At 38.1% G+C, this 27,651-nt stretch overlaps 1 protein-coding gene across 8 annotated transcripts in view; it reads right to left on the bottom strand.

Annotated features, from left to right (window-relative positions):
- Positions 1-27,651, bottom strand: part of IntS9 (integrator complex subunit 9) — a 370,946-nt gene that overhangs the window by 116,150 nt on the left and 227,145 nt on the right. For all 8 annotated transcript variants that reach the window (XM_090373281.1, XM_090373278.1, XM_090373279.1 and 5 more), the window contains 2 exons: positions 21,389-21,444; positions 1,454-1,603 (listed from right to left, as the gene is read on the bottom strand). In XM_090373281.1, coding sequence (XP_090229407.1) covers positions 1,454-1,603; positions 21,389-21,444 — 206 coding nt within the window. The remainder of the gene's footprint in view (positions 1-1,453; positions 1,604-21,388; positions 21,445-27,651) is intronic.

Genomic DNA, 27,651 nt, shown 5'->3' with positions numbered 1-27,651 from the left:
TCGATATAAAGAAATATGACCTTTTCAACAATTAAAATACGGTACAATCAGAAACAAGTGGAATAAATAAATTTTCTAACATTTTAAAACAATTAATTTGTTAATACATGCATATTAAGAAACTTTTTTTTCATTTGTACTTGTACTCACTACTTAGGAATTATTTTGCGAAATATTTGGCTATCTTTTGTTGTATACTGGATTTTATTGTACATCGATCATTAAAAAATGTTCGTATTTGTTTTAGGTTCAGGATCATTTTCTTCACACTGAAGGCCTCGCAATAAAATTTCAAAAATTGCCAACATTTCATGTTTAAGTTTAATATCTTTGTTGCCCTCATTTTGTTCCTCTTGTCATCGATATTGTCGCTAGTTCTTAATTTCTTTCTTTTTTTTTTTTTTTGACACTGTCCAATATCAGAGTACTCGGATATTCAACTATTCAATACTGTGACCATGTAAACAGGGAAAATATAAGACAATGTGTGGATGATTCACTTCCATGAAACAACAGATGACCACTTGTTGGGAAAAAGGAAACCACTCTCTTCTAAATCTCTAACGGGGTGCTTACAATAGAAGGTTGACCAGAGCCTATTGTCCGATTGTTTAATACACCTTGGTCTGCCCACTGGCTATGGATACACAGAAAGTAGTTGACCAGCTCGACTTCTCAGTATGTGGGACAGGTAGTCAGGTCCCACTGAGTTGCATATGGTAATCTCTTTATCTCTTAATTTGGGCATAACAACAGCACTATTGCTTGCTTGAAGGCCATGGGTGCGAATGATGTGTACCCACTTAAGTCTCCTAATGTAGTCTCCTAAGTCTCCATTATATGGAAAATTTTTGTTTCCATAAAACGAAGAAATAAAAAAATTTGGTAAAAAGAAAACATTTATCTCTAAATAGAAAAATTCGCTATAAAAAGTTTGTTAAACAGAGGTCTGACTGTACTTATTATTTATTATGATTTTACCAATTATCAAAAAAAGGCACATAGCCACGAATTTGCCAAGGACGTCGAAAACCTAGCTACGCCTCTGCTTAGCAATAATATAAACTTCTAAAGAGTGACATGTAAAAATCAGTATTTTTGACCAGTTAGATTACAAAGTTAAAGAATTAATAAAAAAAAATAACTATGGCTATTATGATTAAATTATCAATGTTATAGAATAAAGCACTGTAATGATCAGAAAAAAAAATTTCAATAAGTATTCAAAAACGGTGTGTACTATAAGCATTTTAAGATGGGGTATAAGCACTTTAAGATAAAATGTTACAGAATTTTGTATAAACAGATTAGTTAAACTTCAGCATGGAAAAAGTGTAATCACAGTTGCAATAATATTTCTGAATAGGCAGTGTACAGACCTAAAATTATTATGTCCAAATTAGTTTGAATGTAAGAAAATAATAATGATGATGAATAAATAAATATTACTTACAGAATCAATAATAAGATCAGTTCTGTGACAACTTAAAGAAGGAGGAACTGTATACTGTTCTGGAAGAAGTAAATGTAACGGCCTGAGATCCCGAATAAGTTTGTTAGCTTGGTTGAAACTGAGGCTGGTGTCAATTGGGTAATATGCAGCCTGCAGATAAACATGATTAAAATTCATAAATTTTGACCTTTTTAAGAGGTCTTGAAGAAAAATGCTTACAAAGTTAACACATTATATACTACAAAGATATCTGAAAATGCAAACTAACAAAAAATGCATATTATGAAAAAAAAAAAAAAAACTTATGATAATCATGTGTCGGATTATTGATCAAAGTTTGTTCACATAGAACTGCCTGTACATTTTTGGGAAAGTCAATTTTCAAGATTAAGGCACCCTTACATGCAGTTGTGTGCCAAAGTAGAGATACAATCTGCAATTTGATTTTTAAATGCAGAAGGAATAAAACCTAATGAAACTTATCACAGAATATTGGCCCATTATGGTGAAGTGTGCATAAGTCAGCAGTAAGTCTATGATTGGGTGAACAAGTTTAAGAATGGTATTGAAAGCATTAAGGATTCTCCTCAGACAAGGCAAGGCAATGCAAGTACTTAGAGTCACGACATCAGAGGTCATAACAGCAGTGGAAGAACTCATACAAGGAAACCATCACATTACTGTGGAAGTAATTTTCATAGTGCACGATTATTGTGAATTGAAGGAATGATGACAATATGTTCTGTGCTTCTTGAATATGAAAGAGATGCCTTCTCAGAATATGCAGTGAATGGAGAACAATCTTAGGTGCACTATTACATACCAAAAAAAGAAAATGTGCAAGTTTAGAGTAGTGCCATACAGGTTCACCTTGATCAAAAACAGTCCATATCCAAGCATCAGCCAGGAAAGTGTTATTGTATTCTGGAATCATAAAGGAGTGATTCTGGAGAGAGGAGAATAGTGAAAAATACTGTGATGTGCTTCAAAGTCATTTCAAGTCAAAAACAACACACTTTTGCTCTCCTTAAGTGTGTGTGCCTGCAGCATATTAATGCCAGTTCTACAGTGAATCACAGGAGATGAAGTATCACCAGACTTAGTTCCACATAATATCACCTTTTTTGGATAATAAAAGATGCACTAATGAATGCTACTTCTGCAAATCAGGATATTATAAGCACAACAATAACAGTTGACCTACTAGAGTAACCAATAACAGTTTCATGTATGCTTTTAATACTTCAGGTATACGTGATCAAATCCAGATGTGGATATTTTCCCCTCCTTTTCTTCTTCTAATCAGTCCTCGATTCTATTAACAGAAAGACTGAATGAAATATTTGATTAAATAAACTAACCACCGTACATTAAATTAGTACCTTATTTTTCACCTTTATAACCCAGTGTCCACAGTATACTTTGATTAACTCATCACAAATATATCCATTATCCAAGTTGATCAAAGAATTTGATATACCTATGTAAAGTAAAAACGCCTACTTCGCATATGTGTTGCAGAAATATAGTGGTAGTAGTAGCAGAGGCATGTGATGCAAGAAAGCAAGCTATTGAAACATCGGCCAAAAAAAAAAAAACCCCACACTTCACACATCTATTCCCTCTCAATGTTTGTCCAATTCATCCTTGAATTTATTTAAGCTATAAACTTCTACAATGACAGATGGAAGTTTGACCCAGCAATCAACTACTCGCTGGCTAAAGGCTAACATCTGCACATCAATTCTATAACTGTCTTTCCTCAATTTGAATTTATGCCTCCTCAGTTTCATAATCTGAGCAAGAGGAAAAATCCCATCAAAATTGAGCCTGCTCAACCCATTCATGGCCTTATACAACTCAATCAGACCATCTCTTAGGTGCCTAGTCTCCAGACACTGCAATTTGCAGAACTTGAGCCTTTCTTGGTAAGATCATCCCTTCGTTCCCCCTCACCAATCTTATTGCCCTTCTCCGTACTCGCTCAAGCAACTCTACATCCTTCCTAAAATGAGGCCTCCAGGCCTGTATGCAGTACTCAAGGCGTGGCCTGACCATTGCCTTATACAAAGGGATAATAACCTCCTTTTGCCTACTAGCAAAATTCCTGTATATCATTGACAACACCCCATGACCTGCTCTGGCAGCCTGTCTGCACTGCTCAGAAAATTTCACACCTGACTGCACAATTACCTCCAGGTTTTTTCATTTCCTACTATCTAAATGTAGTTCCACACAGTTGGTACATTACTTCGACCCATATGCATTTAATGTTAAACTTCAATTACCACTTCTCAGCTGATCTGCTCAACTTTTCTATAAACTGTTGCATAGTACACTGTCATTATTGCCATTAACAACTATGCCAACCTTTGTATCATCTGCAAACTTGTACATTAAGCCTGATATACTTTCATCGATATCATTGATAAATATACAAAACAACAGTGGGCCCAACACTGAACCCTGGGGACTCCACTAATAACATTAGTCCAAGAAGAACAGCATCCATTATTTATCACTCTCTGTCTTCTCCCACTCAACCACCCTTTTATCCACTGTAGCAACTTGCCCTTAATACCATACTGCTCCAATTTGTACAGTAGTCTTCCACGTGCAATAGTGTCAACAGCTTTCCTGAAATTTAAGTATATGATATCAAAATTATTTTTTGCATCCAGTGCCTTTATGACTAACATCACAGTATCCAATCCAATTTGTCCGACAAGACTTTCTCTTAACAAACCCATGCTGTGTCTGAATTATTGCTGTAGTCTTGTCTAGATGATCCTGCAATGCATCTTTAACCAGTGACTCCATTATTTTACACGGAACAGAAGTTAAACTAACTGGTCTGTAATTACTCGTGTCACTCTTATATCCCCTTTTGTGAATTGGGGTTTCATTTGTACATCTCCAGTCTGTCTGGACTTCCCCTGAGTCCAAGGATGCTCTCTCTCTCTCTCATAATTATGGCTAATTGTTTGCTTACTTCGTTTTTGCACCTCCTTTAATATAACTTGATTAATCCCATCCACCCCTTGTGTCTTTCTTATATTTAACTTCAACGATTTCTCCTGAACTTTGTTCTCACTTATTACAAAATCATTAAGTACCCTGTTACAGTTTGATAAACTTTTGGCATTCTCCTCCCTACAGCTCACTTGTGAATGTAGATGCAAGTTACTTATTCATATTGTCCACTATCTGAGTTTATATCATCAGTTGACCTTTCAAAAACATTTATTACAGAGTTAAATCATCACAAAGCAGTAAAATTTGTTTATTATATGTAAATTCAAATTTCTGGCTACTCTCCATTTAGCTCTATTATTAATTTTTATTTTTATTTTTGGAATTTAGTTTGTTTTTATTCTTCACCTCATAACAGATATACAGTCAAAAGCTTTCTGGAACGAACCACTACACATAGCACTTATGCCACAATTTATATAATTGCTGAGTTCTGTTTCTGAAATTGTTTGTGGGGAATGGAAATGTTTCCCGCTGAAAAATCTTAGCAGCTTCCATGAAACAAATGGAGGCTGGATGGTTTTCTCATCAACTGTACTCTGTTAAAAACGAGTTTACTTGTGTCTTCTCTGCCCAAAAATGGGCCCACCAAAGTAATATAACTGAAGTACTATAGGTTCCAATAACCATTTGCATTTGGAGTTACTATAACATACACCGACAAGCCAAAACATTATGACCAGCGAGTCGTTATGCAAATCAAAGCAACTGCAGGTGAACTGTGGTGCATGTGCAGGTTTGGGACACGGTATAAAAAACACCTGATACTGAGCTCCATTAATCAGTGTTCCTCTTGTTCTTCCAATGGAAAAAAGGCAGCAGACTTAAGCGAGTTTGACAAGGCCATATTGTAATGGCCAGATAACTGGGTCAGAGCATATCCAAAATGGCAAGGCTGGTGGGGTGCTTATGGTCAGCCGTGGTTAGTACTTACTGAAAGTGGTCCAAGGAAGGAAAACCCACGAACTGCCGACGAGGTGTTGGAGGACCACGGCTCATCGATGCTAGAGGTGAGTGAAGGCTCTCCCAAATAGTATGTGGCAACAGAAGAGCGACTGTGGCGCAACTCACTGGTAATTGGAATACTGATGATGGGAGTAATGTGTCACAACACACAGTACATCAAACTCTGATGAAATTGGGGCTGCATAACCGCAGGCCACTCCAAGTACCCATGACAACCACGGTTCACTGGCGACAGCAACTACAATGGGTACGTGAGCATCGAAACTGGACCTTGAGTGATTGGAAGAAGGTTGTTTGGTCTGATGAATCACATTTCCTGTTGCACCACGTGGACGGCCGGGTGCGCGTGCATCGTTTACCTGGGGAAGTGGTGGCACCTGGATGCACTGTGAGACGAAAACAAGCCGATGGTGGCGGTGTCATACTGGGATACCCTGGGTACAGTCATCCATGTGCCGTGCACTCTGATATGTACCACCTACCTAAACACCATTGCTGACCAGGTACACTCTTTTATGGTAATGGTCTTCCCCTCTGGTGGTGCCGTCTTTCAGCAGGATAATGCACCATGCCACACCACACGGATTGTTCGAGACTGGTTCGTGAAACATGAGGAAGACAACCAGGTATTGCCCTGGTCTCCAAATTCCCCGACATCAATTCCATCGAGCATCTGTGGTTTGTGCCGGAACAGCAACTCCGATCTGCGGTGTCTCAACCACAGACCTTACAGGAGTTAAAGGATCTGCTGGTTACATGTGTTGGTACCAGATACCACTTTGGCTGCATGTGGAGGACCAACATCATATTAGGTAGTTGGTCATAATGTTTTGGCTCATCAGTGTATATCTCTATTGTGGTTAGCCCCGACTTTTAATCTTTCTTGTCATAAGGATGTTGTAAATACTGCTTCCTCTGCACATAAAAAAAAAAAAAAATAAACACTACGTTTTCTCTTTTGTTCTCTCTGCTATTTTCATCTTAGCAGCTATTGCTTATACACAAGTCTCACACCTGCCCTACCATGGAAAACAGTTCCTACATGGGCTAGTGTTCCTGAAACATCTCTCAAACTCCTAGACTATCCAAAAGAGAGTAGGCAGGTTAATTAATGACTTCTTTTACAAACTCTCCCTCTCTCTCTCTCTCACCACCACAGACATTCAGTTCTGCTGCATCCCTTTCCTCCTTTAAACCCACAATCAACGCATACCTCAACTAGTCAACTTTCATTCACTGTCTCCAAACTCACTGAACTAACCTTTTCAAATTTATCTCCTCTTAATTCATATGTATTTCCTGAAAATTACAATTTACAGAAAATCGAGTGCATTTTCTACAAGTTACTACTGTCTTCTCAACCTTTTTCCTAAATAAAAATTAAACAATACAATTCAGAACTTTTTTTCAGAATAGGTTCACACTCTGAAAAGAAGTACTCATTCAAAAGGAAAAAATTAAATGCAAATGAAAACATTAAGGCATTGTTTTTGTTAAATTATGCACCTCCCCCATCTACCAATGAACTCAAGTAAAGTGACACTAAATGACAATAACATGGAACTTTTTTTTCCTTCCAAACACCACAACCTTCCCAAAACCTATAGAACAGGCAGTCATAAAAAATTTTTTCTTGATGACTCTGACAATTGACCAGGATAAAAGGATCAAAGACAATGGCCAATTTTTATTTTTATTCTCTAAGAGAAATGAAGGACATCTCAACAAAAAATTCAGTTTCAGAAAAAAAAAAAAAAAAAGGGAAAAAGAGAACATTGGAGAGGAAACGATTGCATCTAAAATTCACAGTATGGCATATTACCAGAGGTCACTGCCTAATGGGTTGTTGTGTATAGTTCATTCAAATAAAGGGTATATGATTGCTGAGCATAACAAAACACCTAAGGCTGAAGTACAGCCTGTAGGAATGTGCATGCACACATGTACTCCATTATTAAGGGTTGTCAGATTATGTTGTTGAGTCATTTTTCAGTAGTGCCTGTGTCTGTCCAGATTTTGATTTCCCCATTGGTTCTTGAGGATACAATATGGATGGAGAAGTTGTACCACTAATTACTCTAAGTCAGTGTAGCCTATGAATTGATTAAGGGACCAGGTAGTGAGAATAAAATTAAGTAAAAGTTTATGTTGATTCAAGCTATGGCACTCTCAAGGAGTGTCTTCAGTGAAACAAACTGGTTTCAAAAGTGTCAGAGAGCTGATTACCAATGCTACTCCTGTGTGTGCTAGACTTTTAAGATTATGTGTAACAATCTTTTCGACGTATATATTCTGGAGTGAGGTGGTTATCTCTGGAGTCAGGTTGGTTTCTTACAGGCAGAATTCAATGAGGTCATACTGTGCAAGGAAAACTCAGTCATCAGTTAAGTTACTGCAGTAACTTCTACAGTTTTGATTTAGAAATGCATGCAGACAATGCATTTTAGGGCTTATGTCCCAGGCAGCATAAAAGTTTAACTGATGTACAAGTTATTGCAAGAGCATCATGTACACAGAAAACTCTGAAATAGATGAAAACAGCATCATTTTAAGTGCAACTCATATTTTGAATACCTTCACAAAGAATTGTCATGATATTGCACTAGTTCGAATAAATAATGCTTCACCAATGGAGAAGACCATTTTTACTTATTCACAGTGGATACAACCACAACTATTTCAAGGCCAAATAGCCTTGAAACACAGCAACTATTTCAAGGCTAATTGGCCTTTCCTCAGTGGGCGGGTACCCTAGTGATGCAATGATGACAATTCAGTTATGAAGTATAACTCGACAATATGAGAGATGCATGGTGTATGAAATGAATCAGACTAAATGCATTTTAGGGCTTTATGCCTCATGCTGTTTGAAAGTTTAACTGACATACAAATTTAGTGCAAGAGCATTATGTTCATCATCATCAGCCATTTTCAATCCACTGCAGGATGAAGGCCTCTCCAGCAACTTTCCAGTTCCTTCTGTTTTGAGCACTGGCCACCCATTTACTACCCAAAAACTCATGAATTTCATCTATCCATCTCCGCCTTTGTCTTCAGGTTTTCTGTTATTTTCTTAGTCCATCTGTCATCATGTCCGCGAGCTATGTGTCCTGCCAAGACCATTTTAGTTCTTTAGTTTTGATAAGAATGTCCTTTACTTGAGTTTGCTGCCTAATCCATGCGTTTCTCTTCTTATCTAACAGTCTGATTCCCAATATAATTCGTTCCATTCTTCGCTGTGTAGTTCTCAGCTTCTCTTCCATTCTTTTGGTGAGTGCCCAAGTTTCACTTCCATAAGTCATGGTGGGGAGTATACATTGGTTCATTATTTTACATTTCAGACAAACTGGGATATTGCTCTTCAGTATGTGACAATATTTCCTGAATGCTATCCATCCAAAATTTATTCTTCTCTTGACTTCCAGCCATTTATCATTATTACAGCTAATAACTTGTCCCAGATAAGTATATGACTCCACCTTTTCAATTACTGCTCCTTCAATCATTATTTCCCTTTCTGTGGCATACTTGTTCATCATTACTTTTGTTTTAGCCATATTCATCTTTAGTCCAAAATCCTTACTAACTGTGCATAACTGATTAAGATTTTCATCTAATTCTTTGGGATCGTGGCTTATGACCACAATGTCATCTGCAAATCGTAAATGGTTTAGGTACTCTCCGTTCACACTGACTCCTTTCTGCGACCAGTCTAATCTTCTGAAAGCTTCCTCAAGGGCAGCAGTAAACAGCTTTGGAGATATTGTGTCTCCTCGTCGAACTCCTTTCTCGATTTTAAATTTCCTACTGTCTTTGTCTAGTCTAATAAAGGAGTTAGCACTCTCATATATTTTCTTCAAAATCATAATATATGGGGTATCTATGCCTTGTCTTTCCAGTGCCCGAAACATAGCCTTATGCTGTATGGAGTCAAATGCCTTTTCATAATCCACAAATGCCAGGCATAATGGTGTTTTATATTCATTTGCTTTCTCCATTAGCTGTGATATTACGTGAAGGTGATCCATAGTTGAGAATCCTGTCCTAAAGCCAGCTTGCTCTTTCGGTTGATTCTCATCAAGTATTCTTTCTAATCTGTTAGTAATGACCCTTGTGAACAACTTGTAGATGTGGGATAACAAGCTAATTGGTCTATAATTTCCAATTTCTGATTTATCTCCTTTCTTATGCAGCAAATCTATGATTGCATTATTCCACTGCTTAGGTGTCACACCTTTTCTAATGCACTTTGTGAAGAGCCTTGCCAGTTTTTGTGGTATATCTCTTCCTCCCAATTTTAATAACTCTACAGTAACTTCAACTTCCCCCGGGGCTTTCTGATTCTTCATTTTCTTCAACACATGTTCTACCTCATCAGGAAGAATATCGGGTATGTCATATGTGTTGCTACTTTGCAATCCATCTTCCCCACTGCTGGCATCATTCCCTCGCTCCTTGTATAATTCTCTATAGTAGTCTTCTGCCATTTTCTTCAACACATGTTCTACCTCATCAGGAAGAATATCGGGTATGTCATATGTGTTGCTACTTTGCAATCCATCTTCCCCACTGCTGGCATCATTCCCTCGCTCCTTGTATAATTCTCTATAGTAGTCTTCTGCTATTTGAATTATGCCTTCTGTGCTGTTTATAAGTACACCATCGCTATTCTTCAGTTTCAGTATCATGTCTTTCTGTATTACTGCTCATGGCTGCTGATTTAAATCCTTTGTTTTCCCTTAATGCTTGTTCTACTTTTCTTGTGTTAAATCTTCTTATGTCCTCTCTGAGTCTCTTTCTAATGGCTTTGCATAACTCAATTTTCTCCCTGTCAGTGTTTTTCTTGCTCTTCATTTGTCGTCTTCGGTTCACCATGACAAGTGTTTCTTGACTAATTTTTTCTTTTTTGGATTTCTTTTTCCCTATAGATTTCTTGGGCTTTATCACTTTCAGAAAGTTGTAATATTCCACGTCGATATCTTGGTCCTGAGCAATCTGCAGAAGCTCAAACTTGTTCTTAAGTTCCAGTACATACTGCTTTTTCTCCTCCTCTGTTATCTCAAAGACCTTTGTATTATTTACTCGAGTCAGTTTTTTCCTTTCCTTTCATACATCTATATCAAGTGTACATCTTACCATTCTGTGATCACTTCCAACATTTACTTTATTCAGGACGGTAACATCATTCACAATATATCTTCTGTTAGTGAGGATGAAGTAAATTTCATCAGTTGTTAATCCATTTGGACTCTTCCATGTCCACTTTCTGTTCACCCTTTTCTTGAAAAAAGTGTTCATTATTACTGACAGTCCTTGAGATTCTGCAAATTCCACAAGTCTTTCACCTCTTTTATTTCTTTCACCAATTCCAAAATTTCCTATAGTTGCTCTTTCTGCGCTGTTTTGCCTTTTTCCAACCTTAGCATTGAAGTCCTCCATAATAATAGTGTAGTGGGTTTTCTGCTCATCTAGAAGACTCTCAATTTCGGTGTACATTTCTTCAACCTCTTCATCATCATGGCTCGATGTTGGTCCATAAATCATTATAATCTTTAGCTTGTACCTCTTAGAAATCTTGAGTATTAGTCCTGACACCCTTGGAGATGTACTTTTGAATTCCAAAATGTTTTGAAAATCTTTATGGACCAGAAACCAAACTCCACCTTCACTCCTTTCACTGTTTCCATTGGTGTACAGCAGATTTCCACTTGATAAACTTATAAGTGATTCATTTCTTCTTCTTGTTTCAGCCAAACCAATGATATTCCAATTCACATTTTCTAATTCCTTTTCCAGCTCTAATATCCTGTCTTCATCGATGAGTGATCTTACATTATAACAGGCCAAGTTCAGTTTCCGTGCATGGCAGCCTGGTCGTACCCAGAGATTCTTAGCACCCTCTGCTTCCACTCTGATCCTCTCGCTGCCGTAAGAGGGAGAGTGAAAGCTGCTGGGGACTGAGGGCCATTTGTTTTGTCGTGCTGTCATATGCTGGAGGGTTTGGTCTTTTCCTCTTCATGCTGACCAGGCGTCTTGAAGAGAACCACTCTACACGTTCGTTGCCACCTAAATGATGTAACAGGGCTTACCATCGAGAAGGTGTGCATGAGTGGATTTTAGGGAGGCAGGCCAACCGGACTTCTCCTAAATCTTCTGTAATAGAGAGATATTGGATCCATCAGTGTTTTAGGCTGAGTGTCTGATAACACACAGGATACCTGTTCCCTTCTAAGCTGTATGTTAGTACACAGCGAACTCTGAAATAGCTGAAAACGGGATCATTTTAAGTGTATCTCATATTATGAATACCTTCACAATGAGTTGCCATGCTATTGCACTTCCTCAAATAAGTAACACTTCATGAACAGATCAAGAAGCTGTTCTGAATATTTTCAGTAACATTAATGCTGATCATGCAGAATTAATTGTATACATTTTGTACTATGCATGTGTGGGTGCGCACATGTGCTATATCTTCAAAGTAAGCTCTCTCTCTGGCTGTTCAACTAATGTTACTGTTCCCAAGGTTCTGTTCTTTTCCTCCAATATGTCAATGATCTTTCATTGGTGGAAATCTTATTTACAGCTCTGCTGATGACTTTACACTACATTCAATCTTCCAGTTTGACAAACCTGCTCTGTATAAACATCTACAACTTGAAAAGCCACAAACTATTTGGGAAATAGTGATCTCTAAGTAATGATCCAGTAAGGATAAGAAAACTTGGTTACCCTCAATTTTTTTAAAACATAGTTTTTTCTTATTTCTTGCAAAATAGTCTTGCAGTGCTGTTACTACACTCATCTTCAGCAATACCCAGATTTCTAACAAAGATCACGAGCACTATTGGGGAAATCCGTATTTCTGGTCTTTCTTGACATAGGCCGTCACAAACAGATTCTTCTGCATCAAAAAAAAAAAAAAAAAAAATAGGTATTTTCTTTTGCTCTTGGCAATACTTTTCTTTTAAACATGTTCTGGATATGTACAAATTAACAATGGACAAATGAAGTCTTTTGGCTGAAAGGACTCAGTGAAGTCATTACGAAAAAGTAACAAAGTCACTGAAAGCTGAGTCATCGAGTCAGTTAAAAAGAAACCAGAGAAGCAGTGGCCAGTAAATGAGGAATTTAACTGAATCACTGATTCAAGTTAATAAATGTCCATACTGAGCTGATACAAATGAAATTATTAATGTGCATGGGTTGGTCTAGATATTAGAAAAATAATAAGCATACTACTGACTCTCTATACATTAAATAATGAGCATAACTGAATGAAAATTATTAAACTATATGGCAAATGAACTCTTTTTCAAATGAACGGTAATTACCGTATTTCCCCATGTATAAGACGCACCTTTTTTCGAAAAATTTGGGGTATAAAAACTGGGTGCATCTTATACAGTGGTTGTAGATTTTTTTTTTTTACTTGCATTTCCCGCTTGTTGTCTTTGCACTCATTGTTTCGCACTTGTTACCGGTATATTTAGGTTACGTTTTGCTACGTTCTGCCCAGAAATGCCACAGAAAAGATTTTCGTACAGTGCTGAATTCAAGTTAAAAGTGATCCAGTTTGCAAAAGTGAATGGAAATCGTGCTGCTGAACGTAAGTTTGGTCCTCCTTCAACTGAGAAAACAATCCGAGACTGGCTACAGGACGAAGAAACCCTACTGAAAATGCCACGGCAGAAGAAGGCCATTAGAGGCAAGTCAGCAAAACAGCCTGATTTAGAGAGGGAATTGAAGATATGGATTGAGGAGCAAATGGCAATTGGAATTCCTGTGTCCACAAAGATGGTTCAGCATGAGGCAAGAAGATTTGCTGATGAAAAAGAAGTTACTGATTTCAAAGGAGGCCACAATTGGTGCTTCAGGTTCATGAAACAGAATGGACTAAGCACGCGTACACGCACCAGAATTGCCCAAAAGATGCCTGAAAGCTATGAGCAGAAGGTCCTTGAATTTCATTGTTTTGTCATTCAATGTCGGAAGACACATCAGTTTGAGTTGGGACAGATTGCAAATATGGATGAAGTCCCCCTTCAATTTGATGTCCCAAGTAACAACTGTTGATAAGAAGGGGGTGAAAACTAACTACTGTTAAGACAAGTGGACATAAAAAGAACCATTATACAGTTGTTCTAGCTTGTTCAGACGGAACCAAGCTGCCTCCTATGCTGATTTTCAAACACAAAACAATGCCAAAAAAAGACATTCCTCGAGGAGTGATTGTCCACGTTCATGACGAGGGTTGGATCGATCAGGATGGGATGAAGATCTGGTTTGAGAAAGTTTGGAGCAGGAGACCAGGTGGGCTCTTACGCAAACCTGCCCTATTAGTGGTTGATCAGTTCAAGACACGCATAACAAAAAATACAAAGAAGATTGCTGCAGAGCAAAAAACAAAACTTGCCGTCATACCTTGACATCCCAGCTCCAACCACTTGATGTCAGCATTAACGAACCCTTCAAAGCTGACATGAGAGACGAATGGAACCAATGGATGAAGTCTTCTGGGACAATTTGACACCGGCAGGAAGAGTGAAGAAACCAACTATAGGAGAAGTTTGTACCTGGATGAAAAGATCCTGGGATAATATCAAGATTGAGATCGTTGTCAAGTCATTTAAGAAGTGTGGCATTTCAAATGCCATAGATGGAACTGAGGACGAGGCAATATATGAAGACAGTGATTCGTCATCAGACACAGATGAGGACAAGCTAATGGATGGGAGTTTTGACAGTGATGAGTTGTATGAATTTTATGATGAATAAAACTTCAGTTCAATAACTTTATGTAATACATTTTTTTTCAAATTTCGGGCCCCAAAATTAAGGTGCGTCTTATACATGGGGAAATACGGTAAGTATTTGCCCATGTATAAGACACTCCCTTTTGCCCATCTTTGCTCATCTCTGCTCCCACATCTGGCCAAACCAGATGGTTCTGTTGTCACTTCAGCCAAGGATAAAGCTGACCTGCTAGCATCCCATTTTTCTTTCAACTCATGCATTAACGATCTTGGTAAAACACCTCCCAGTATTCCCAACACGCTCCATTCAATGCCTCCTGTGGTCTTCCGTCAAAAGGATGTCAGAAGGATTTTGGCTAATCTTAATGCTAAGAAAGCTCCAGGTCCCGATGGTATTTCTCCACTTGTTCTTAAAACCTGTGCTCCTGAACTTACTCCTATTCTCTGCTGCCTTTTTTCACTTTCTTATTCCAAAGGTGTTTTTCCTTCTGCTTGGAAATTTGCTCATATCCAGCCAGTTCCTAAAAAGGGTGACAAATCCCACCCATCCAATTATCGTCTCATTGCAATTACTTCTAGTCTTTCTAAAGTAATGGAGAAATCAATTAACCGCCAAATTTTAAACTACCTAGAAACCTTCTGTCTGATCAACGATAGCCAGTATGGATTCCGTCAGTGTCAATCCACTGGTGATATTCTGGTTTATGTTACCCATTTATGGAATAATTCAATGGAAAGGTTCGGTGAAACACAAGTAGTTGCTCTTGACATCTCAAAGGCTTTTGATCACGTTTGGCATAAAGGTCTTCTAAACAAGCTTCCATCTTATGGTTTGCCAACTGTTTTTAGTAATTGGTTATCCAGTTTTCTCTCTGATCGCTCACTGAGGGTGATGGTAGATGACTCTCTGTCTTTAACTTCTCCACTAATGCCGGTGTTCCCCCTCCACTAATGCCGGTGTTCCCCAAGGTTCAGTTCTTTCCGCCACTCTTTTCCTCTTGTATATTAATGACCTTCTTCCATTGACTGGAAATCCTATCCATAGTTTTGCTGATGATAGCACATTGCATTCCCCTTTCCATTTTGAGAAACCTTGTCCTGCTCAATCAGCTTCAACTTCTCGAAAATCTGCTACCAATTCCTTAAATTCCGATCTTCAGGCAATTCTCAAGTGGGGAAAAGAAAACTTAGTTGATTTCAACCCTTCTAAAACTTAGTCTTGTCTTATATCTTGCAAAAAGGATTCTTCTGCTCCTATGCTCATCTTTAGTGACACTCTGATTTCTAGGCAAAATGATATATCTCTTTTGGGGATTACCGTGACTTCTAATCTCTCTTGGCACAAGCACATTGCAAATATTGCTTCCTCTGCATCTAAAAAACTTTGTTTTCTCTTTTGCTCTCTGCGTTACTTTTCTTCCAAACAGCTGCTCACTCTGTATAAATCGCAAATCTGCCCTGCCATGGAATATTGTTCCCACATCTGGGGTGGTGCCCCCAAAACCTTTCTCAGGCTTCTTGATTCCATTCAGAAGAGGGCAGTTAGGTTAATTAATGACTCATCTCTAATAGAGTCTCTGCACTCGCTGTCTCATAGACGTACTGTTTCTGCTGCATGCCTCTTCTACAGATACTTCCATGGGCACTGTTCTTCTGAATTAGCTTCTATAATTCCTGCTCTCTCTTTCAAAACAGTCCGAACACATGCCGCCACCAGCCAACATCCATTTACTGTCCAACTTCAAACTCACAGAACCAACTTTTCATCTTCCTCGTTTATTCATTCAACTGCCGTTTTCTGGAACAACCTTCTTTCATACGTATTTCCTGAAAATTACAGTCTACAGAAGTTCAGGTCCAACGTCAACAAATATCTTCTTTCGTCTTCTCAACCTCCAACCCAAGCACGGTACTAAGTACTATAGGTTCTAACACCTCTCGTGTTTGGGGTTTACATAAAAAAAAAAAAGAAAAAAGAAAAAAAAAAGCGCTTTATTGAAAATTAAAATGGTAATTAAATGTTTTAGTTACCTAATCATTAGTTACCTAATTTATTTATATAAAGTAGCATTTCTTAGCATTCTATTCATTCTACAAGCCAACTTGCAGGCATATTGTTTTTTGGACCCTTGGGAATCCAGTTTGGTATTCCCAGCACTCATTTGGTGGGTAGTAACTATAAAAAAAAATAAAACATCTGAGAATATCTATAAAATATACTTCAGATAAAAAAAAAAAAAGAAAAAAGGTTTAAACATTTTATTTTAAATTCAAATTAAGAAATATGATTTTTTGCAATCATACAAAATTTTGCTTGTGGACTAATTCAAACAGTTGCAATAAATGATTTTATTATTTTTCCCCCCCCTTCTACCAATTTAGTGAATTATTTTGTCTCGACAAAAGAGACATTTAAATACAGTTCTACTTCAACAATGCTCCAGGATTTTCTAATGGAACAAAAATGTAACAGAGAATCAAATTATTGCCAAATAAGTTGGATTTGTTTGCCTATTTTGGAGCTTGAAATGATTTACGTAGTTGAATCTGATTATTTTGTTGCAACTGGAGCACTTGTATGCTGCTAATAATGGCACAATGACACATAACAATGGCTACAGTAATTAGATAATTGTTGACTTGAGTCAGTACTTCAGCATGTAACACAAGTCATTCAATCACTACCCATCACTAGTGTAAATCATCTGCCCTACAACGTTTTGTTTTATGACCGTTTTTGTTGCATTTTTTAATTTTTTAAAATTTTTTATGAGCCCGTAGATTATAATTTTCATGGAAGTATGTGTGAAGGAAGTGTGTTCCAGAAAAATGCAAGATGAAAGAATAAATGAGGAAGAAAAAAAGTTTGTTCTGTGAGTATGAAATTCAACAGTAAAAGGATGCTGACTGGTTGTGGCAAATGTTCAGGATGGTTTGGAAGAGAGAGAGAGGAAGAATTATAGAAGCCAATTCAGAAGAGCAGTGCCTATGGAAGTATTTAGTGAAAAATCGTGCAGCAGAAAAGAATGTCTATGAGACAGAGAGTGAGGAGACTTTGTAAGACTTATGCCATTAATTAACCTAACTGCACTCTTTCGGATGGCGTCTAGAAACTGGAGAAAAGTTATAAGGACACCATACTACATGTGGTAACAATATTCCATGGTAGGGTAGATTTGAGATTTGCAAATGAGTGGGTACCTGTTTTAAAAAAAAAAAAGTAACACAGACAGCGAAACAGAAAACCAAATTTTTTATATGCAGAGGAAGCAATATTTGTGATGTGTATATGCCAAGCGAGATTATAAGTCAAGGTAATACCAAATAGGAGCAGAAGAATTTTTTTTTTGTAAGTTATAAGACAGGACTGAGTTTTAGAAGGATTGAAGTTGCCATTTTTTCACAGGAGATCAGCATTTAAGGAATTGGTAATTGATATCTGAGAAGTGAAGTTTGTGCAGGGCAAAGTTTCTCAAAACTTGGAAGGAGGAATACAATGGGCTATATCAGCAGAACTGTGGATAGGATTTCTAGTCAATGGAAGAAAGTCATCATATATAAGAGGAAAAGTGAGAGAAAAAAACAACCTTAGACAGCACCAGAATTAATGAAGTTAGAAGACAGGGATCCATCTATGATCACCTGCAGTGAGTAGTCAGAGAGAGAAAACTGTATACCCAATTACAAAACACAGTTGGCATATCATAAAATGGAAGCTGATTTAGAAGACTTTTATGCTAAACACAATAAAAACCATTGAAATGTCAAGGTCAACTGCTTGAGTTTCACCAAATTTGTCTATAAACCATAGCCAGGATATCACTAGTGGATTCAGAGCGATTGAATCTACATTGGTGATCACTGATCAGATGGAAGGTTTCTAGCTAGTTTGGGAGTTGGTGGTTAGTGGATTTCTCAATTATTACAGAAAGAGTAGAAGTAAGTACAATGGGGCAATAATTGTATGGGAGGGATTTGTCACCCTGTTTAGGAACTGGCTGGATATGAGCAAATTTCCAAGCATAAGAAAAAAAAAACAACAGTGGAATAACTAAGTGTAGAAAGGTGACGCAAAACAGCATTAAACTCAGAAGAAGAAATACTCAGAACCTGGCACCTTCTTGGCATCAAGACTGTTAAAAATTCTTCTGACAACCTTTTGACAGAAGACCACAGGAGGCAGTGAATGAAGTGTACTGGGAATGATAGGAGGTGGTTTACCAAGATCATCAATACAAGAGTTTGAAGAAAAGCAGGATGCTAGTAAGTCAGCTTTATTTGTAGCTGAGGTGGTAATAGAACCAGAGGCAGACTGGTCATAAGACTTACCCGGGGAAACCCCGGTGGGCTGGAGGCCAGTGTGATATTGGCCATTAACACTAGTATGAGGCTGCTACAAGTTTTCCCCGGTAAAACATTTTGACCCAGTCCGCCTCTGAATAGGACCATCTGGTTTTAACAGAAGTGAGAACAGAGATGGGTAAAAGTTGTGACCAAAAGCTTTGGCAAGAGACCAGAATGCCCAACTACCATTTGGACAAGAAGCAAGTTTTCTATTCTTAGGCTGTTCAAAATCTTGTTTTGACTTATAACTGCTAATGAGTTTGGACTTATAACTGCTTTAAAATTGGTGCAAGCTTTGGTGTGGGCAGAGAATGAACCTTTAGATTTGCATGCAAGCCAACTGCAATATGCAACATTCTTGTCTTGAACAGCCATAACACATTTGTTGTAAAACAAAGGAATAGATAAAGAATGAGATTTTAACATGGAGTGTGGAATAAAGGATTTCATCCCCACAAGAATAATTTCACTGACATAATCTGAGTAAACACTAACATCAGAAGATTTAAAATGGTAATCGAACCTAGGAAAAGAAGAGAAATCTTGTGGGTCATCCCCATTTTGCATTCTTGAAATGCCAAACAAAATGAGGTTTAAGAATTGCCATGAGAGAAAGGCTCCATTGGAGAAGAGACAATCACTAAGTTGTAATCTGAGGTACCCAGAAGACCACTCACCTCGACCATGGTTTATCTGTGAAGATCAAGAATTTCGGCTGTGCGATTAGGATTGTCGGATGTTCTGGTAGGTAAATGAACAACTTGTGAAGGTCATTAATAACTGCAAAAGTATCAGCATCTCAAACAGCTGGATCTGTGTGACTAGAAAATGGAAGTCAGCTGGAGTTGTGAATATTAAAATCACCAAAGAAAATTACCTCACTGTTAGGAAAGTTGGACTGGAGAAAAAAGGAAGTCAAGGGAAAAAGGAAGTTTTAAAAAACAAAGTCAAAGAGTTTTATGTGATTAGTGGATTTGGGAGAACAATATAGGCAACAGATGAATTTGTCTGAAAGGGATAGAGAGATTTTAAGCCAGAGAAGATCAAAAAGAGGAGATTCCAAATTACTAAATCTTTAACAGGAAATAATTATGACAACTGAGATGAGCAGTGGTTGAATCAAGCCATAATCAGGATTCTGCCAGAAAAAGTACATGCAGTTTGGCAGACTGTAAGTTTGTTTGTTTGTTTGGTTTTTAGGGGCACTAGCAACTAAGGCCATATTGCTCCGGGATATGCGGTGGTCATTCCCTGAACTTTCCGCATCCTCCGTATTTGGTGGTGACGGGCTTGAACCCCGGTCTAATCAAGAAGCTTGTGCTATGCACTGCTGCTCCTTCCCACCTGGCTACGGAGGCGCCGCAGACTGTAAGTGAATATTATTGTGATTGGAACAGAGACCAAGTAAATTTGTGAAATGAATGAGGAAATCTTTAGGTGATTCAGATATTTTTGCAGATAAGTTTGTTCTATTAGTTTGACTATTCATGACGTCAGCAGTAAGAAAGGTTGGGAAGGCCATGTATGAAGTAATGAAATTTTTGGATAGTGTATACACAGCAAGAATATACCCAGCTCCTTGACATTACACGGCCTCAACAATTCCCCTGCATCCATAGTGCTCTGACTCTCTCCAGTCACTATCTGACAGAGTAGAGGCAGCAAGACTATAGCAGGACACTAGTTGATCTGAACACATCCCATAGAGTTACTAATACGTTTGGTCCAGTGGCTGTCTAGCAGTCAGCCTCCAAACAGTTTTAGAGCTGTACTCTTGAAATGCAAGGATGATTGGGGTTTCCTAAACATTGGTTTCTCCACTTCAAGCCTCCAATAAGCAAAGTGATGGAATTGCACTGGTTGACGAGAGTCATCTACCACCTAGTATTGTCTGGTAACACAGAAGGGTGGCATTCATCTGTGTGGTCACCTCCCTACTAGCTGCCATATTTTAGGACAAACATAGGTTATACCCATAGTTACAGTTACTAACAGTCCCAACACCATGAAGGTGCAAGCAGACTATTTGGTTGTTGCAGAACGACTGGACTTCCCTAAAATTCAGTCCACTTGGCTCAAGTGAAACCTGAAGATCAATTCCATCAGTGTTTTAGACTCCTAGGTAGCAAGCCCAGCAGTTATAACTTAGAAAATGCCTGTGAGAGACTGAAGGGCCATTAGATGAATGACACATCACCTACAAATTCACTCCTCTCTACATCACACAGATGTTCAGTTTCAGCTGGAAAACTTTTCTACAAATATTTCCAAATTAGCACATCAACACCAAACTCAAACTTTTTCCCATCATTTATCTCTTCTACTTCTGTTTTTCAGCCTTCCTTCAAATGTATTTCTTAAAAATAATAGGCTACACAGTGTAACAAAGTATATTCTGTCTCTTAACCTTCAACACATATGCAGTACTAGAGTACTACAGAGTTTCCAATAGCTTTTGTGTATTTAGATAAACCAACTTTAAAACAAAAAAAAAGTGTACACTTCCAACATTTGATCTGTATAAAAAGTAAAAGAATTGCCTATGAGATATAACATGGAATCTCCAAAAATGTACATCAACTTGCCACAGACTTTCAATATTGTATCACCATCCTTTAATGAAATGTGGAAATTATGATTAGAAATAAAATAAGAATTGCTCCTCATGGCATGCTCTAAACTGAAAGCTGATAACACAGTAATTTTATCACTATTAATTTCTGAAATATGATCATCGATCAGATAGTTAAATGCATCAAACTGACTTCAACTACTACACTAATTACTACTACTGTCAAATGGCTTTAAAAATAAAGGAAACTGTTTCAATATTTACCTTCATAGCCAGTGGTTGGTATGGCCCAATAGCATCTGAATATGGAAAATCTGGCTCTATAACATAATACCAATTATGTAGTATTGAAATGCCACACACACACACACACACACACACACACACACACACACACACACACACACACACACACACACACACACACACACACACACACACACACACACACACACACACACACGAAGAGAAGGCTATTTATTTCTTATTATCTGAAACTGTATAAATAAAAAAAATGAAGAATGATAATTTAGAAGGGTAATCAAATGAAACACTTTTGGAAGTGTCAGTTCTGTGATGTATAGATTTAAAAGAAATAACTTACAGCATTCACACATCTATCACATCCTGTAACAAGGTAAGGTAAAGAATATTCAGAATACAGCACAAAATTCTGCTAGAAAACCACACATCTCTCATCATCTCCTACACATCATCGTCTGAGTCAAAGCAATTTCCTTTTGGGATATTTATTTTTTATTTATTTATTTTTTTCAGCAGTTCAAAATATGTTAATTCCACAGGGAGAGATCCGAATTGAATAGACAGAATGTGAGCTGTCCCTCTAATTCCAGTCCAAATGTGCCTGGATGACATTGGCAGCATGACATTTTGTGTTCTCAAAGCAACAAGATAATGCCAAGCATTAATGTGGCTACCATTTACTCTTTATAGCTTGTCATAATTGACAGCATTTGTAGATGACCTACAACTTCTTGTCCAATACTTTTCCTGCCTTGAGGCAAGAAGCAATGCTGCCCTTATCAAAGTCCACAAATGGTCAATCCCTTCACATGCTCCACATTTCACCCCAAAAAAAAAAACCCAAGGCATACTCATCAAAGGACCTGTCAGTCCGAATAGACCACTCACAGTGAAACTAGCCGATGTCCCCAAATTATATTCTCTCATATCAAAATACCTTGGCATTATTATAGACAACAAGCTTTCGTTTTACAACTACCTGGTTCACCTCTACAAAAATATTAGAAAATATGCATCAATGATCGCTAAAACCTTAAGGAGTGACTGGAAACTCAGATGTCATCTCGTTCTACTCTGTACAAAGCCATCTTCCTTCTGGCTGTGTGCTAGGGTTGGGGTTATGGTACCAGCAAGCCATCATTCAGAGGAACCAACGAAAGCTGGAATCTACCAAGAGATATATTCTCCTCACCACCACATGTGTCTGCTGCACTCATAACATGCTGGCCCTACAGGTTCTTGCCACTACATCTGGAAGTTATCACTCAAGGGCTAAGCTACTGCCATTGGAAATCAATCCCTGCCACAATTTTCAACTATAACCTAGTCATCCCCAATCCTCTCAAACAGAAAAAAAAGAATATCTCAGCACATCTTATCCAAAACTGGAAAAATAAATAAAATCAATCAACTAAGGACAGTAACAAAATACTTTATTCCAAATGTTACACTCACCCATCCTAACCCCCCCCCCTGGTTCTCCCAAGGGTTCTACTCAACTCCAAACACGTGGAACTTACGCTTACAGAAAATCTACTCCTAATTGCAGTATGTCTGAGAACTGGGAACATGTCCATTACATTTGTCATCATTACCATCCCATTAGATGCTTCAAGCACTACTTTTTCTTCCTTGCGATGAAGAATTCTTTTTCGTCACAAATGAAGACCAATACAAGGAACTTTCTGCATTTGCAAAGGACACATTTTTATACAGAGAAACAAAACTCAGAAGAATTTAACTCCTTTAACCTTTCAAAACTATGAGTGGAAAGACATATATTCTGCTGATTTAACACTACATGAAGACATTGCTGGTGCCGGGCATGGGATCCTTGACCTTTTCACCCGTATACTGAAAAGTGGGTAAGGGACTGCTGACACCTGTCTAGAGGTGTGGGATGCCAAACTGGCACCCTAGCCCTGCAGCCTTTCTACTTTCCCTCTATCTGGGTGGGCTTCCCAGCCCAGGGAGATCAAACTCTTTGGTCCCTTCCTACCGGAGGATCCCTTCTCTTCTCGCCTTCCTATTTCTTATCTACTTTAATTCCCACTCTTTTACTGTCACCCTCACTTGCACTCTTTTTTTTTTTTTTACTTGATCTCTGTTCAGGCAATCACAGCGGAGACTAGCCAAAGAAAATGGACTGTCTGGCTCACTTCCCAGTGGTGGTATGTTCGTGTCAGACGGCACCTGGGATTTCTCCCATCTCCGCTTCCCAGTGGTGGTGAGAGGCAACACAGAATCCGATTAGGGGCCTGCAGTAAAGTAGCTAAAAGCACAACAACAGAAAATAACACAACTCTAACATAAACCACACATTACATTGAATTCTGGCTTTTACAGAGCATATTTCTTCACAAGAGTACTTATGGTGCAGATATGGAAAACCACTAGTGGCACCTTACCCCAAACACCATGCCACTATGGTCCAGTGATTCATTGTTATGTCATGAAGCAACCAGTCTATGAAAAGTGGTCCTCTTCAGTAAAAGAAGAATATCAACATAACTTTCCTGAAACTAGGAAGGTAACAAATCTTTTTTTGGAAGTACGAGGATTGGCATGCTTCCAATCTTGCTCATGCATTAGCTTCTGGGATGTATCATGACTTGTCACCCGTGATAACCTGATACACAAAGTGTTGTGTTATGTTTGTTATTTGGTTTTTAGGAGTATTAGCAACGAAGGCCATATTGCTCCGGAGATATGCGGTGGTCATTCCCTGACCTTTCCACATCCTCCGTATTTGGTGGTCACAGGCTCAAACCCCAGTCTAATCAAGAAGCATGTGCTACACACTGCTGCTCATGCCCACTTGGCTATGGAGGCACCGATACACAACGTCTTCGACCCCCTTATAGCATACCTGATATTCATGCTCATGCATGCAGCAAATTCTTCTCATTAAGCATCTCACTATCCAATTTACAGACTTTACAACAATGCACATAAAGGTGAATTTACATATTCTTAAGCTTGCATTGTCCCCCTTTTGAATGGTTTCCCGATCAATGGTATCTCTGAACGACTATAAAATTTTTATCTATTTCAAGTAATAATTCCCATACACAGCTATCATAAATATCTGCTGTCCTCTCTCTCTCTCCTCCCCTTTAGCAGGCAAAAACTGTATTACTGCATGCTGAGCAACATGAACAAATCCATTAAATATTAGAAATTTGCATTCACATAAGATATAATTAGCAATAGTTTCCTACATCTTTTAATAGTTGTATGAAGTCTTTTATCACGTACCCTACATTGACAAAACTGGAAAAAAGGCTCTTTATTATTGCAAGAAAGGGTGAGTGCTTATACCTTACCATCCAGTCACTAATGTATTAATCATATGCCTATCACCAGCATAGTAATTGATGTCTCCTTGGTAAGACACTGATGTAGCAGGTAGAAATGATTTCACCCCTTCTCCACCAAGCCTCCCAAACAGATGAAAGTTAAAAGGGACAGGGATGGGAGCTGTGTGGGGTAAATGGCAAATACATAAACAATTCTTGCAAACCATGGTCAGAATTTAAATTAAACTATATAAATATGTTATTAAAATTTATAAAACTGCTACAATAAGACATTTAAACTATACTAAAAAAAATAAAAAGTGATCAACTGCAAAAGTTTAACAAGTGCAGCGGATATAAATACATGCATATGGTTGAGAATGATGGGATATGTTTGCCAGGAACAAAACAAGAGCAAAGGTTGGGGGGGGGGGGACAAAATAAGATGGGCAAAGGAAAAGTGAAAAGGAAAATAAAGAAAGAAAAGGATGTAATTGCAAAATGACCCAAGGTTTGAACAGCCACAGGCCATTTACAGATTACCAGAATGGAGGGTAAAGAAATGACAACAGTCTACTGCAAAAGGTGTGCGTTTTTTTTTTTAAGTAGCATAATCCATAAGGACATGAAGTTTAGTTAATTTAAAATGGTCATTAATTGGTATCATTTCCAAAGTTAGTAAAAAAAATTAAATAACAAATAAGCATCAAAAATTTCTTCAATGATTTTTATTCTAATTGAATTAATACCTGTTAGACATGACAGATATAATTTTGATTTTTCTCTGCTTATCAAACTATTGTATGTTACTTTTTAATCAATTATGTTTTTTATATTTTTATTTTTAGTACATGGTATAATTATTATACATTTGATTATTATTATTTATAAGATAACCTTAAATATGTACTGTGATGTTAACTCCTGGTTAATATAATGTGATGCACATGCGCAACTGCAGCCTGATGTATACCATCATTTTCTAGATTCTCTCTCTTTCTATAAATTATGCTAGTACTGGAAGTAAAGATGCAATCCACTTTGACTTTATTTAAAACTTATATGCTCTTAGTAAAATGATATGAAATTTATGGGGCTAGTACATAGTTCCTGTAGACTTTTTTTGGCTGCAATCCTTGTTCTTGTTAAGTAATTCCGCTGGTCTCCTACTCTTGATATCATTATGACAATATCACCCTTTGTGCCCTTAAAAGATGATATCTGCTTTACGTCATCAACCTTTGCCCCTGGTAGACATACATTGGTCCTGTTCCACCTATCCTTTTTGCACAATATCTTCTCGGTTTCCCTGACTATAGAGTCACCGACAACTACTAGTTCCTGTGGGATCAGCACATTCTGTCTTGGGGGTTGCCGCTGTGTTGCGTGATGTTCAAGTGCAAGCTCTGGCGTTGATGTGGGCAGCTAAGAGCTTGATGGGCCCCTCAATCTAGATCCTTCAAGGGCATCCACCCTGACCTTCAAGCTCTCATCTAGGCTCATAAGAATGCCAAGTTGTTGCCTGATTTCCTCACACTCCTTACATTGTGCACACACAAAGACATTCCCTTTGGCAATATGTCCTGTTCCTGATTGTCCACAAACATCAAACGAGCAGTGCATTTCAAAAGGCTGTGATTCATTCAAGCCCTCAGTTCTCCACTGAGCCACAGCCCTCACATTAGTTTGAGCCTTTTGCATTGCTGCTCTGGTCTGAGTCATGATTTTTATTCAATTTCAAATAAAATTCCAATACAAAATATAACCCTAAGCTTATATCCCAAAGCAGTTATAAAACTATATATATGTATTTCAGTATCGAATATTATCTCCGAGTTACGTTATATGACTTTCTTATCTCCTGTCAATTTATATGTATTAATTTGTAATGTTACGTTTGTAAAAACTAATTCGCTGTATGTATTTAGTTAAAAAAGTATAATTAAATTGACAATGAAATTTAATAAAATTAGTAAATTTTACTGATTAATTTATACTACTATACACAACAGTACTAGTTGGTAGATGACTCTCATCATTAAACCTTACGTTATCTAGTTCGAGGTACACGTTGTACCATATAACAATGGCAGCAAGTCATGAACAGTGAATCTACGGACACAAGGTATTAATTACTTTCAAAATCGCACTATCTAAATTCAAAATAAACCAAGGAGCTTGACTAGGTCTATAAGCTACTTACAGAAAATAAATTTATCTAACAATTAAGTCAATAATTAAATTTGGTCCTTGAGGTTGTCACAGATATTCTCTCAGATATGCCAGACAAGCTGTTCTTGCTACCTGGGAGTCTAAAACGCTGATGGAACTGATATTCGGGTGACACTCAAGTCAAGTGGACCCAATTTCGGCGAAGTCCGGACGGTCTATGACAGCCAAATCCTCTGCTTGCACCTTCACGATGGTGGGACTGTTAGTAATCCTGGGTATAACCTTCATGCACAAGCACATGGTGGGTGACCACCCAGGTGTGAACCAACGTAAGCAGGGGTCGAGGTGTGGCGCCCACACCACATGGAGGAACGCCGCCCCTCTATGTTACTAGGCAGTACTAGTTGGTAGATGACTCTCATCAACTGGTGAAATACCACCACTTTGCTTATTGGAGGCTTGAAGTGGTGGAACCCATGTTTAGTCTCTACAGCTAAGTTCCGACCAACCCTTCCCTATCTCTTCCATCATGCAGTATGATTGATGATTTTTGAGGTTATGATGAATGTCGTGGCGAGATCCAATATTCCTTACATTTCGAGGGTACAGCTCTAAAACGGTGTTCGCAGGCCGGCCGCTAGATAGTACACCGGACCAAACCTATTGGTAACTCTCTAGGAGGCTTCCGGATCAGCTAGTGTATAATCTTGCTACCTCAACTCTGCCAGATAATGACTGGAGGGAGTCCGAGTAGTGTGTATGCGGGGAGCATTGTCGAGGCCACGTTATGTC

Source organism: Mastigoproctus giganteus, chromosome 5 (assembly GCF_048544385.1).
Source record: "Mastigoproctus giganteus isolate SK-2022 chromosome 5, ASM4854438v1, whole genome shotgun sequence".
Taxonomy (NCBI): domain Eukaryota; kingdom Metazoa; phylum Arthropoda; class Arachnida; order Uropygi; family Thelyphonidae; genus Mastigoproctus; species Mastigoproctus giganteus.
Note: the sequence above shows the minus strand (reverse complement) of the source record. Positions and strands in the feature narration are given on the sequence as shown.